The sequence below is a fragment of the Aphelocoma coerulescens genome (assembly GCF_041296385.1).
Source record: "Aphelocoma coerulescens isolate FSJ_1873_10779 chromosome Z unlocalized genomic scaffold, UR_Acoe_1.0 ChrZ, whole genome shotgun sequence".
Taxonomy (NCBI): Eukaryota; Metazoa; Chordata; class Aves; order Passeriformes; family Corvidae; genus Aphelocoma; species Aphelocoma coerulescens.
Window position 1 is genome coordinate 2,922,262 of NW_027184085.1, and position 13,684 is coordinate 2,935,945.

Sequence of the window (13,684 nt, forward strand, 5' to 3'; positions counted from 1 at the left end):
TGATAAATTTTGTACTGTCTAGATTGACTGATTTGCCCCATCAATTTGCATGGTACTCTATCTGCAGCCATTTTGGGAAATGAAGCCCTTGTAATAACCTGAATTTTAGGTTTTTTTCTTTCTTTTTTATCTTTTAGGGTGAAACAAACTGAATTGTTTGACAGATGGAAGAGCCTACAGATGTGCAAATGGGAGATGAATGTCACAGAAGCCAATTTATTCAAGTAAGAATGGCTCACATTAATGAGACTGTGTAAAATTTACTTCAGTTTGAGTTTAGCTTCCTGCAGAGAGACCAAAATTTCATATGGATAGCAAGAGTAAGCATGACAACATTTGGAGTACCATCCTTTTGAATAAATGTGGACTTTTCCCCCCTGCTTGAAAAAAACTCAACACCAAGAGTGAAAGAAATGTTTTTCTGGCATGTGGAACAGTCTTCCAGGAAAGGCAAGGAATTTGGTGTGGGAAAGACCTCCAGGTATCATTTGGGCAGAAGTCATTTGGATGGAGATGAGATTTAATGGCTGCACCTAACACTTCAACCTAACTGGCTTGGAATGGTAATATCACTGGTGATACTGCAAATTTGGCCCACAAAATACCCAAACTGCATTTTTTATGGGTGTTTTAGGTACTGTCAGACCTTGTTTATTACTTTCTTTGCCTTTTTTTTTTTTTTTTTAATGGCTTCTCAGCTATTACTCACAGATTATCTACATTTTTTTTTCTGGTCTTCAGAGACCTCTCAGTTTGTTTCTGTAGTCTCCTGTCTTTCTTCATGTAACTTCTCTGCTGAAGGTCGTCCATGATCTTCTCAAGACACAGCTTTTGAAACTGGTCTTGTGAAGGCAATGGTAGATTGAAGCCAAAACATTTTTTGAAAGTTATATACTTATATATTCCAGTGCCATATTTGAGTGGGTTTTGAGAAAACACATTATTTCAGAGTAAATGCTTGTAGACTGAAATCTGAAAGTCACTGGTACAATTCAGAGCTGTTGTTTAGAATAAGGCCCCCAGCTTTATCCCAAATTCTCTTGCATGATTCCAGGAAATAGCTGTCAGGAGTTAATGAGAGAATGTGAGAATGCATGTGCTGAGTTAGTCATTGACATCTTTAAAAATAACATTGTTAGTCTCAGACTCATAACAGTTTTTCCAATGTGATCTCCACACCTAAGTTTTTTTAGGTGGTTTTTTTGGTCATATTTTTCCTGGAAATTACTTGATAGGCAATTATCAGAGCCCATTTTGAAGAGAGGAGTCATTCAGGATTACAGCTCATTATTTTAAAAACAGCTGGAGTGAGAGCAGTAATGATTGTGCCCAGAGAGCAAGTAGCACTTTGAGGTATGGAAAGGAGCACTTTAAGGTCTGGAGGCTGGAGCAGAGGTGGGAGCAATGAGAAAGGACTATCCAAAGACCACCAGGAGGACTGTCAATCTGTCTCAGACTGCCAACACCAGCACATTAAACAAAGAACCCCCTCTCCACCCTGTGCACTGAGAAAAAAGAGATTAAAGACTCCTGTCACTGCCTGTACCTGCCTAACGGATACATCACTGCTTCAGGAGCTCTCACTGGCACCCAGATGTAACATAACCTTTGTCAGCTGCTTTCAGGAGCAACAGTTGTGTTTCAGGAACAACAGTTGTGTGAAAAAGAAAAAACGTCCATAGTCTGCTTCATTTGTGTCCAACAGGACAGAGACTTCAGTGTGTGAATGTGAGAGGAAGCAGCTGCCCCTTGAAAGTAGACAAAGGTCTCCGAGTTTGGAGGTTGTTTAGAGGAGGTTAAAAGGTGTAACCCTCTGGGGATTTTGAGCTTTGCCAGTCCTGGACCATCGTGTGAGATGGGCTGAATCCAGCAGATTTTAAATCAAGCAGCAGGGAGGGAGGAAGGGCAAAAATCACAATAGAGTTTGTATCTGGAGACTAAGGAAAATAGTTTCCTTGAGAGTCTTCTTCCATCAGGTATCATTCACATAAAGGACTGTGCCCCTGGAAAACCACCTGGACATTTAGGAAAAATATCTCTTTCAATTCCTTAAGGCTCAGCCAATGAAGAGGTTTTTCTCATATCCCAACTATAACAATTCAATTCCACAATCTGCTTGTAATTATTTTTGCTGTTAGACATTATTAATTGACTTTTTCAGTCTCATTTGCCGCCTTGATCCGACCATCATTTTGTGCCATCCTTCATGAGTCAAGTATATGAGAGCAATTGGGCATCACTGAAATGTTTGCATAATTCTGTATTTGCTTTCTGGTGCTTGTAATAAAGCCCATGTAGAAGACTGGCTTATTCTTCCAACTTAGAATATGAGGCCGCAGACCCCAGAGGCAAGGCATTTAATCTGGGTTATTTGAGAGCCATTTGGCTTTGTCTTCATGCTTGTACGTTTGCCATGACACGTATTTTCATTAAAGGTACCAAACGCATTGACTGAGAAATAAACCATCTCTGGAATAAGAGTGAGCAGAAGTCAAGGCTTTCAGTGCCACCAGTAAAAGAAGAAAAACATTCAGGGAAAGATGGGAGCTAGCTAAGGGAACCTTATTTGCAAATACCCATTTGCTTTACCCATTTACATTTCATATGAAACATGGTAAAAGCATCAGAGTTGAATGTTTTTTCTCTCTTAGTGTGAATCCCATGCTTGGGATTTTATATGGTTCTTGTTTGCACTGGAATTTCTTCCATTTTGTCCCAGGGACAAAGAAAATTTTGGTCATTTGTCTGAGGTTTTGGAGTCGTAGGCATGACCAGTTTGCCTGGCACCCATCTGTCAGGGCCACATCATCTTTCTGATGCACACATGTGCAAGGCCACGGGCAAAACCTTTGAAAGTTTTTGTTGTAATCAAAGTGTTCTGTGCTCCACTGCACTCTGGTAAGTGGGGCATAGCTGTGTTTAAGTACTGCCTTGCCAAATTTCCACATCCCCAGAGGAACTCTTTAACCCCTACATTTCCTGCCCAGTGACGAGTACGTAATTTTCAAAATGTGACAGACCTCTAAGGCAGAGAGGTACTAATTCATTAAGGTGGTTTTGCCAGGATATTGAAGGCAGAAGCTCATCTTTGGGGACTGGAGCAGGGCTGAAGTTGCACATGTATTTCCCACAGCCTAGAAGAAGCAAGTACAGGTGTCTCATTTACTCTTTTCTTTTTGTTTTACCATAGTTTTCTCGATCAAGGAAAATTTCACCAGCAAACCACCATTTTACCCATCCTAGAGCTAAAAAATTTCTTTTTGGTGAAAATACCTGTTAGGAGTAACAGCAATTGCAAATCCTTTATCGTGCCATCAACTCCTTGATCTTAATTCTCTCTTTTTCCTTTCATAGGTCTACTCTGTCAAGGTGTTGCAATGCCCCATCCTTTCTGTTCACCACCCAGAAAAATACTCCCTTGGGAACTAAACTGAAATATGAAGTGGACACTAGTGGAATCTTCCATATCAACCAAGAAATCTTCAAGATGTTTCCAAAGGTGCCTCTGCCCATTTGCAGGATCAACTTCACTGTACTTGCTGCGTTAGGCACTATCTTATAGCCAAGCATTTAGCACTTATCTGACTTTTCTACAAAATTCATTGCTTATATTTTGAAAATGTTTATTTCTTATACAATATTTTAGATGATTATCCTGTTTTCTAGTGATCATCTGCAATATATATAGATACATACATATATATATATGTATATATATATACACATGTAATTTCCTGCAGAATATCACTGACTTAGGAGCAAAGTGGCTAATGAAATAAGAAAGCTAAATCAAAGAGACACTTACTGATCAGAACTCTTTTAAAGTATAATATTATAATATTATACTTTAATTAACTAAATTAATTAACTAAATTAATTAACTAAATTAATAATTATAAGGTATAATGTATATAATAAATCCAACATTCGGAGGTAGGTCTGCTTTTCTTTTTGACGTGATTATTTTATAAATCGTATTCATAATGACTATTTTTATAATTATTTCTGTTTGCAGATCATCTGTGAATGGACTTCATAATTTTTAAGTATATTCATCACAATGATTATTCAAAACCTTTCCAGCAAATAATGCTTGACCTCCAGGGGCATTCAAGGTTATAATCAGTGGGCAATTCCCTCTGCACATAGTGACTGATGTCCAGGAATGGACTGAGGTGGCTGCATTTTTATCATGAGGCAGACCCCTTCAATTTACAGCAGCATAGTTGGAGGGGGTAGCTGAAATTTATCCCTTTTGAAAAGTCAGATGTATATTCAGGTTAAGTACTTAGATTTGTGCCATTGAACCTGTCCTTCAGGGTCCAACCTCTTCTAATCCTTTGGCTTTCCGAGCATGGCTGAGAGGTAGGGAAGTGCTGTTATCTAAACATGCACATGGGGAGCTGGGGCAGAAGCAGGGGAAGGGCTCGGATCCAGGAAAGCACTTTGGCATCTGGGAACATGCAAAGAATGGATACATCTAAGTCCAGGAGCATTATCCTCAAAACCCTGCCTGATTAGGCAGATGCGTGCACAACAGACTGAATGCCTGAGCTCTGCTAGGAGTGTGCTAGAGCTGCTGTGGTGTTTGTCCAGGTATGATCAGGATGCTGTGAAGGTGTTATCAAATGCCAAAATGCCTTTGGGAGTCACTGGACGGTGGCCAAAGCCACCCTCTGCATAGGAGCTGGGCTGCAGTCTGGCAATTGTAGGAAATAAAGGGCTAAAAGCACAGCAGCAGTGCTGTAGAGGCAAGAGCCTTTTGCTAAGTGCGGACACCTGGCTTCTGATTTCCCTTCCAGGGCTGCTGAGGCACTTTGTGTTGAGAAATCACTGCATAAAGCACAGACAGCTCTGTATTTCCTTTATGTCAGACAGCTGCTGCTTTTCTCAGACAGGTGTAATTGCATGCCCTTTTTGCCTCATGGCTTATGGATGCTGTGGAAAGATCCTGGGAACAATCACCCAGAAATGTCAAGCAACTCCGGCGTCCCTCTGTAGTTTGCAGCATGGGGTTATTGATAAAATATGTATGTACCAAAAACGAGCACTCTCATGCTTATATAAGCACACCCTACATATTCATAAGGTGTAGCGTGGCTCAGTTCTGCGTCACAGCCCTCTCACCCTAACAGCCCAGTTTGTTCTCAAGATGTGATTTTCACTCTCTCTGGCTTCGGCAGCAGCTGCATGTCTGTGTGCAAAGGCAGGATTCTGCCCAAAGATTACAGGCAGATGCATCCTTCACAAGTCCAAAAAAGTGCATGACCAAAGGCAGTCCTGGTAGTATGAATGCTAATTAATAATCATTAATACTATTAGTGCAATTAGTGTTGGTAAGGACTAAAATTTCGGCTACTTTCTGTAATGTGCTGTCTGAAAGGTTTCTTGGGCTTTACTGTCTGCTCTGGAACTCTGTGTGCAGACTTCCCAAAAGCAGGACACCAGAGCCAGGGAACCGAGCAGTTTGCAGGGAGCTCAGAAAACAGTGCCTGGGCTACACTGATTTATGGTTTGTGCCCTCATGTGGCAATCAAAGGAGAAAGAAAGTGTCCAAAATTACTCCTTAAGGGAGTTACTCCTGGGGAAAACAACAGGGTATTTCTTTTTTTTCCATTTGGGTTTGTTGCCCATGCCATCTCTAATTACACAGCAAAATATCCCATCACTTTATGTACAGGGAATATTGCACCCCAGAATCAGTGTTATCATCCTATGATTAATGCTTCTGCAGCAAGGTGTAACTGCACAGACAAAAAAGGAAGAAGTAAAAAACAGGCTTGTTGGACCCATATTTTGGGGTCTTTAACCGTTTCCTTGCCGTGCTGTTACAGGACATGCCATACCACCGCTCCCAGTTTAAGAGATGTGCAGTGGTTGGGAACGGAGGAATTCTGAAGAACAGCAGATGTGGCCGGGAGATTGACAGTGCAGACTTCGTGTTTCGGTAACTGGCACAGCTCCATTTTTCTCTTTTTGCCTTTTTTAATGACAAATACAGTATTGCAAAGCTATTCTCTCTCACATGGAAACATGACATTTGCTAAATTGGCTGTGTCAAGCCTGCCTCTTGCACAAAAAGCTGTGTTTCAAAAAGAAAAACCAACCCAAGACATCTTACTTTATAATATTGATGTAAAAATTACGCTTTGAGGAACTATTTCTCCCTAACTCCATGCAGTTAATCACTGACTCATTGGCAAAGCCTGATGCTCTCTTTCAGGACATCCCCTGCCACTCAGGTTGTGGATTTATCCTTCTATGGACATTAACCTATAAGCAGTGTCCTATGAACATGGCTGTGATTTTCTGAGGCAGATCTGAGCCAGAGGTACAACCTCTATTGAGTGAAAAGCAGCTTGGTCAGATGGTAACAGCTCACAGCTCATGTGCCTCAGAGGTGTGTTTCTGGACTGATGCAGAGCTCAGGTGCTCAATAACAGGAGTTACAGTAATCAATAATCAATCCAGAGCCTCCAGGGTCACCAGAATAACTTTGAAGGTTTAAGTGTCTTCATTGCTCTTCACTATATGTGGAATTATCCAGGTTTTGCATAAATTAGGATGTCCCACGATGAGCGTCCCTGGATCAGAGAGTCTAGCAGCAGTTTTATAATCCTTAATATATATGAGAAAGATTTTTTTGTTATTCATATGCATGACTAATCCCTCTCTAAATCCTGTTAAGGTCTTTGCCTGGGTCCTGGCATATGACCGCTAGCTCACAGATTCATGACCTGTTCTCTAGAAAAGAAAAATCTCTTTATTTCAGTTGGCCTATTTTCTGATCTTGGGTATGTTGTTGTCCGTTTAGAATAACTGTGCATAAACCAATTAATTTCTTTGACTTCATACCAGCAAATATCAGATCAGATTTTGGTTCAGTGCAGTCTTAATTTAATTTGACATCATACGAGAAAATTTTACAACTCCTACCTTCAGTATTCATTGTTTTCAGACTCTTGTGTCTCCTTCTTATTCCAACTTTACAGAAAACTATTATCTTAGTTTTCAGTGAAAAAAAGTCTGTGAGAAAGTCCAGGCTTCACATAATTTTTTTCTTAAAGCCTAGTTCACTCCATATATGTTAAATAACTACTGTAGATTCCCTGCTGTTGTGTTGGATCACAAATATCAGTATGGATGAAAGAAGAATTCATGTGACACATGGAGATGGCAAGATTTTAAGCAGAAGCTGAAATATGTCTGGCAAATCTCATTTATGTTTAAGGACTGTTTTACCACCATTACTCTTCCTTGAACTGTACCAAAACTGGTAAAAAAAGTGAGCAGATTATTACAGAACTTAGATATTGGGTTGTGTTTGGTACCAGTAACAATTAAATAAAGGTTTAGGCAGAACTGGAATATGAATAAATATGTCATTACTTGTGCCAAAGAAACCCCTGGTTCACCATCTCTGAAATGTGGAATATGCACAGAGACGTGGCAATGTTTGAAAACTCATACTGGTATTAAAGTAAAGCCTGTGTTTAAGGTCAAGTCTGAACACATCTGCTTTCCAGTCACCACTCCACCAAACTCTCAGCAATCATCATCTTGGTCACCAGTGAAATAATTTAAAATATTTCACAAGCTGCCTATGAAGCCCTGATAACATTCAGCGATACCTTCAGGACACTTGGGGAAATCTTTTCTTGTGGTCAGCAGGATGCAACCAAGATTGTTCTGTGAAGTAAATTCTGAAAGCAGTTAATTATAGTACGACAGAGTATATCAAATACACACCAAAACTGCATTTGCTAGTAGTTATTGTCTGTCTCCATCTACTGGCCGGAGCAGGGCCCTGTGATGAAACGCTGGGTGAATTTAGAGATGGGACTGCTCTCTCGGCAGGGATGAGTTTTTGGGGTCGTACGAAAAAGGACTGTTTGTGCAGATGTTACCGTTTTTATAAGGCATTATCACCTTCAACAAATTCAGCCACTCTTAATCCTGGTGGGAATTTCCTGTTCGGAGGTATTGAGGCTGATTATTTGGAATCCTTCTTCAAATACAATCTGATGAGCACAGTGCCCAGTGCTAGGTGGAACTGGGGATGCCCGGGGACTTGACTTGCACGATCCAGCAGAGGAAATGGTGCTAGAAATGGCATTGTCTATGAGAAGGATAGCTAAAAACCATTCTCTGACCTGATAAAGAGGGACTTTCTGGAAGGTGGATGTGAGCTCTTGAGCCTGAGAAGGACTTAGAAGGATTTTTGTGCATTCTTCTGCTCCCGAACTTGTTCTCTCTCTTTGACTGAGAAATTGTCCTGACAGCTGAACTGTGGTGTTGTGAAAACACTAAGCATCTCTTACCCTAACTACTATCACAGCTTTCTCCCTGTATTTGCTCAGCCGTGTTCTTCAGAAATACGGAGAACTTTGGGAATTAGGCACAACAGTATTTTTGAGATGTGGGGATCTTAAGAGAAATGGCTTTTATTGAGGCTTGAAGATCCCTTCAAAAAGCTTTCAAAGTGTCACTAAGTGCCTAACTCTAGCTCAAACTGAATGTAAAACCAGTTGCCAGGCTAAATGTTTTACCCCTGAAAACACATGCTGAAGGTTTTTTTTCAGCTGGATTTCCTTTGGAAGAAAAGACTGTGGTAGCTTGTGAGTGTGCATTTCAGTAACTTCAGCATCTCTTGAGGGATGCTCTAAATTTTGTGAGGTGATGTATCTAGTACAAGGCCAAGGTCAATGGAGGCTGGGCAAAGTCAAGGCTTGCAAATCTTACAAGTTTTCCTCTAATAACTTCGATGTCCTGTGGTGAACCTGTAGAGTCAGAATTCCTGCTATTACACTGTGCTTGTAGATGCTTATAAATGGAAAAGGAAAGGAAGCAGATAGTTTGGGATTAACTAGGTCTGGATTGATTTGTCTCTTGTGGAGCATTTCACCTAGATTCTCCTGGGTATAAACCAAAAGATCTTAAAGGCAATGTTATAGATACAGTTTATTAATTATTGAATACCTCTCAGCTACTACTGAGTAAGCTTTTGATTTTAAAGGCTGATTGGCCTTGGAGCTTCATCCCATTTCGCATCCTAAACTGCCAGAGTAAACAGGTAAATTGCTATTAAGGAAGCAAAATGAGCATTGGCTGCACCTGCAAAGAGGGGTCATCTCTCACAGGTGAGGGAACAAGAGAGCTCTTCACACAGCCCTCAAGAACTTGTTATATTATTGCATAGTTTGGGCATCAACATGTTTTGATACAATTTTAAATTCTCACTCTGTTTTTAGATTTGTTGCTTGGCAGAAATGCTTAAATAAATTCTATATTCTAGTCCCAAAAAAGAGCAAGGAATTTTTAAACTTTCTTACTAATTTCTTTCCTTTATAGATGCAATTTGCCTCCTATATCTGAGAAATACTTCATGGACGTTGGGGTGAAGACAGATGTCGTGACTGTCAATCCCAGTATAATCACTGAGAGGTTATTTCTGTTTTTTTTATATTTTCATTTCTCTTGGTTCCCCAAATCTACCTTTAATGTAATTCTGTTACACAGAATTTTTTCCCAAATCCTACTTTAAATCAACAGTAACAATCATATATTTCATTCTAAATTGAAGTTATTCAGTACACAGAATAAGTAACAAGTTGTAGAAATGTGCTAAACAATTAAACCTGCACTTTGATGATAGGAAATGGAAAGGCAATGAGCTAAAATCGAAACAACAGAGACATCCTTCCCCTGGAAGTCTTGTGCTCTGCTTGCGAGTCCCAGTCAAATGTCTTAGAAACATTCAGGGTGAAAGCAACTGGATCCCAACCTAAATGCTGAAGTCATAGAATCAGAGTCATTAAGGCTGGAAAATTAAGATCATCAAGTAAATAAAGTAACACACATTGTCACATGTTTTAAAGAAATGTCAGTTAAACTTTGTAGCCAGGAATGACTCAGTGATTTTAATTTTAAATTTGTTAATGTCCTAATGGTACCTTGTGACATGTTTGGGACCATGAGGCTCATTACTGCTTTCCTTTCTTGATGGGGGAATGTATTTCTTTCCTCAAGCAACAAAAAAATAATTTGTTTGATTTTTGGTTTTCTTTTAAAAGTGCTACTGTTAGACATTTTAAATACTTGCTAGCTTTGGTGTTCATCCCTTATTATACAGCTCTGCACTGCATGGTGCACTACATAGCTTGGAAAAGTTACATACTTCTAGCAATACCATAAGAAGTGAGATACCAGAAATGCCCACAAGGTTTGTCCACTGTTTAATGAAGTTATTCTGAATTTTTTTATCCCCTGAATTTATACCCTACATTTCATGCTGATGCTGTAGCTACAAATCTAAGTACATTCCCCTCGATAACCAAAGCATCAGCTCAATTATCTCTGTGTCAGAAATATTTCAGCAAAACCCCTTGGGGGTTCCTTGCTGGATCTGGGCTGACCATCACTCACACCCTCTCCCCTTCAGATTCCACAAGCTGGAGAAGTGGAGGAAGCCCTTCTACGACGTGCTCCAGGTGTACGAGAACGCGTCCGTGCTGCTGCCGGCCTTCTACAACACGCGCAACACGGACGTGTCCATCCGGGTCAAATACGTCCTGGACGACTTCGAGTCCCAGCAGGCTGTTTATTACTTCCATCCCCAGTATCTCATCAACGTCTCGCGCTACTGGCTCGGCCAGGGCGTGCGGGCCAAGCGGGTCAGCACCGGGCTGATCCTGGTGACTGCGGCCCTGGAGCTCTGCGAGGAGGTGCACCTCTTCGGCTTCTGGGCCTTCCCCATGAACCCCTCAGGGATTTTTATAACTCATCACTACTACGACAACGTGAAGCCTCGCCCCGGCTTCCACGCGATGCCCTCGGAAATATTCAATTTCCTCCACATGCACAGCAAGGGGATCCTGCGGGTTCACACGGGGACCTGCAGCTGACAGGGACACTGCGAGAGAGTGGCAGGAGCTCGATGGCCTGTGTAAGGTGTAGGAGGTTTTATTACACCCCGAGATTATGCAATAATTGTTTGATATAAATTTCCTCAAGGCATTGCATCCCATAAGATGTAGGATACCAGCATCTTTCCTGCTAGCAGAGTTGGGTCCATAACAGTGTAAGAGAAGCAAAACTTCTGTGCCCCAGGGTACACGCTGTTCTGGAAAGGAAGTCAGATAAGAAGCACATTTACAATAGATTTAGGGATAAATAGAGCACATTAATATATTTATCATTTCACTATGAAGAAAAGCACCAAACTTTTGAGGAAAAACAGTGGTGGAGAATTTTAGCATAGCCTGTAAGGCTTTACATAGGTTTCTCAATCGAGTACCTTGGGGTATTGCCAGATTTTATTGAACACTCTCTTCTCTGGCCTTTAGGTTTTTGAAAATACTCTTTAGCATATAGCTTATTGGGGATATATAACTTAAGATCTTTGTTCTGTAATGTCACAAAGTGTTGATCAAAAACAGCAGATAGATGTGTTAGGAATAAACAAAATCACTTTATGAATTTTTTCAGCCAGGATAGAACAGAACGTTGAACTCCCATTCACAGCAACAGGTAACTGTGTGAATCATGTTGTGATATTCTTTTAGAGATTCTTTCTCCTTCCTTCTTGCATCTTGCATTTCTGTTCTCCTCTGCTGAGTGTGCTTCCTTTCTTCTTGTCTGTGATGCTTTCCTTCTGGCTAACACATGGCAATGTGTGCACTTCCTCCTACAGCCACCATTTCAGCATCACATTGGAGTCCTTGATGAAGAAACAAGCTCCTTCACAAGGTTTTCTTGAGACGAAGAGCTAGGGGATTACATAGTTATATTTTACAAGCTGATTTTTTTGGTTCAGCATAAGATAGAAAAAACCCATTTCCTCATTAATTTTTATTAAAGACTTCTCAAAAGTATCTGAATGTTGATTCACTGTTGTGCAGGTCGAGTTAACACTTTCAGGTATCTGTAATAAGTTAATGTCAGGAAATGAAGCTAAAATACAGAGAAGATATTTTGTGGTTTAGATTATGATGCTTATTTTAAAATTATGCATTTGAGATGTCAAATGTCTTAATGTGATGTTTTTGTATATTGAGAATGTTGTTAGGATAGTAAAAGGGCTGGTGGTGTATTCTTTAAATGTTATCAGTGTAGCTCTGTCAGGTATGCCAAGCCTAATATTTCACCTGCTACAGCTGGCAAAATCTGAAGCAGAAAAGATGCCACAGGTGGCTAGAGTTTTTTGCCGTGGTAGGCTGCTGGTGTATGCCCTTTCATACTGGTATGGCTGCATACACAGGAGGTGAGATTGGCTGTTTCAGCTGTGCTGGCATAGTTAAATGAGCAGAGTTTCCCGTCTAAATTCTTAGTCTGAAGCACTCGGGCTGTTGCCTCATCTTGTCTTATGTAGATTACACGATTCAAGGATTTGAAGTTTAAAGTTCTGTATGAGGGGTATTTTTTTTTTTGAGGAGGGCAGAGAGGATTTAAATCCAAATATGGACTTGAATTTTGATTTTGTAATGCATGAATGCACAAAGCTCCTTTTAAAATCCTCTGTGCTATGCTGAGAGCTGTGCAACTTGCTCACACTACAGATAAAATGATCACAAAGGAAGTGAAGCACGATGGTCACCATTTTAAAAGTCCCTGCTGGCCAGCATTGACCTGGATGGTATGTGAGAGTGTATTGACTTTACAGTGGACTCCTGAGGTCTGATTGCCTTAGAAGTAACCCATATCCTTGATAAAGTGTCAGAACTCACCTGGGAAAAACCAGTCAGGGGCAGGTGAAGGACCAGTGCTTAAGCTTAATATATTATTTGTGGTGTTGTGTTTTAGGTCTTAGAGTTACACCGCGTGTTATTGAGCACCCCCTCGTATCGTCTACCTGTGAAATAGGCAGCACACTCATGAACCTGTAGGTGAAATGGTTTCCTTGATTCAATATGCAAAAGAGATCTTTGTCTTTGCTGTGTTCTGTAAATTTGTGTGCAAAGGGCTTTGACAATGAAGTGCTGTGACGAAAGTGCTATTTAGAGAGCAATGTGACACTGCAGGTTGGCCGTCTCGCTGTGCATTAAGCTTTATGATAACAGTAATGACACTGAAGCTGATACTTAGACTCCTTACTCCTTATTCTGCCTGAGTTTGGGACTAGTAGTGACTTCAGGTTTGCTTTGCTGCTGCTGCTCTGCTAAGGTTACCTTCTTTAGTAAGAGATTTTTCTTTACTATGGTGATCGAAGTGAACAAAATCAACTGAAAGGAGTCTGATAGGTTGCAAAAAGCACTTCAAAAAAGATGGGAGAGCACTTGAGAAGCATCCATATGTTGATAGAAGTGGTGCAAATCCCTCTTTTTAGTTGCAAGGAATCCTTTTGGACCGACAAAAGGATAAGCAAAACTGTATTTACAGTTAATCTGTAATTACAGGGTCGAAGACATTTCCTTTCCATTGTTTGCTTCATACAAATGAGCAATGTAAATTCATTGTAGTAAGTGCAGTTTTACGGTGTTTAGATTTTGATTGCTTATAGACCTATAGCTACTATATTTTTTTAATGATTTTAAGAAGTGTGTGCAGGATACTTGCACGTATGCACCAAAGGCCCAATCTTGCCACATTTACCTGAATAGAGCCCCCATTCAAGTGGGTGGGTATTTTATTTGTGTAGGGACTGCAGAAACAGGCCCAGGCATTTCTGTGAAGGTGTACATAGGTG

The 13,684-nt window shown here is 40.5% G+C and overlaps 1 protein-coding gene across 1 annotated transcript in view; it reads left to right on the plus strand.

The window, feature by feature from the left end:
- Positions 1-11,876, plus strand: part of ST8SIA5 (ST8 alpha-N-acetyl-neuraminide alpha-2,8-sialyltransferase 5) — a 63,294-nt gene extending 51,418 nt beyond the window's left edge. The window contains exons 5-9 of the mRNA XM_069002150.1: positions 138-224; positions 3,355-3,499; positions 5,835-5,947; positions 9,352-9,444; positions 10,442-11,876. Of these exons, the coding sequence (XP_068858251.1) occupies positions 138-224; positions 3,355-3,499; positions 5,835-5,947; positions 9,352-9,444; positions 10,442-10,904 (901 nt within the window). The 3' untranslated portion in view covers positions 10,905-11,876. The remainder of the gene's footprint in view (positions 1-137; positions 225-3,354; positions 3,500-5,834; positions 5,948-9,351; positions 9,445-10,441) is intronic.
- The last annotated feature ends 1,808 nt before the right edge of the window (positions 11,877-13,684 follow it).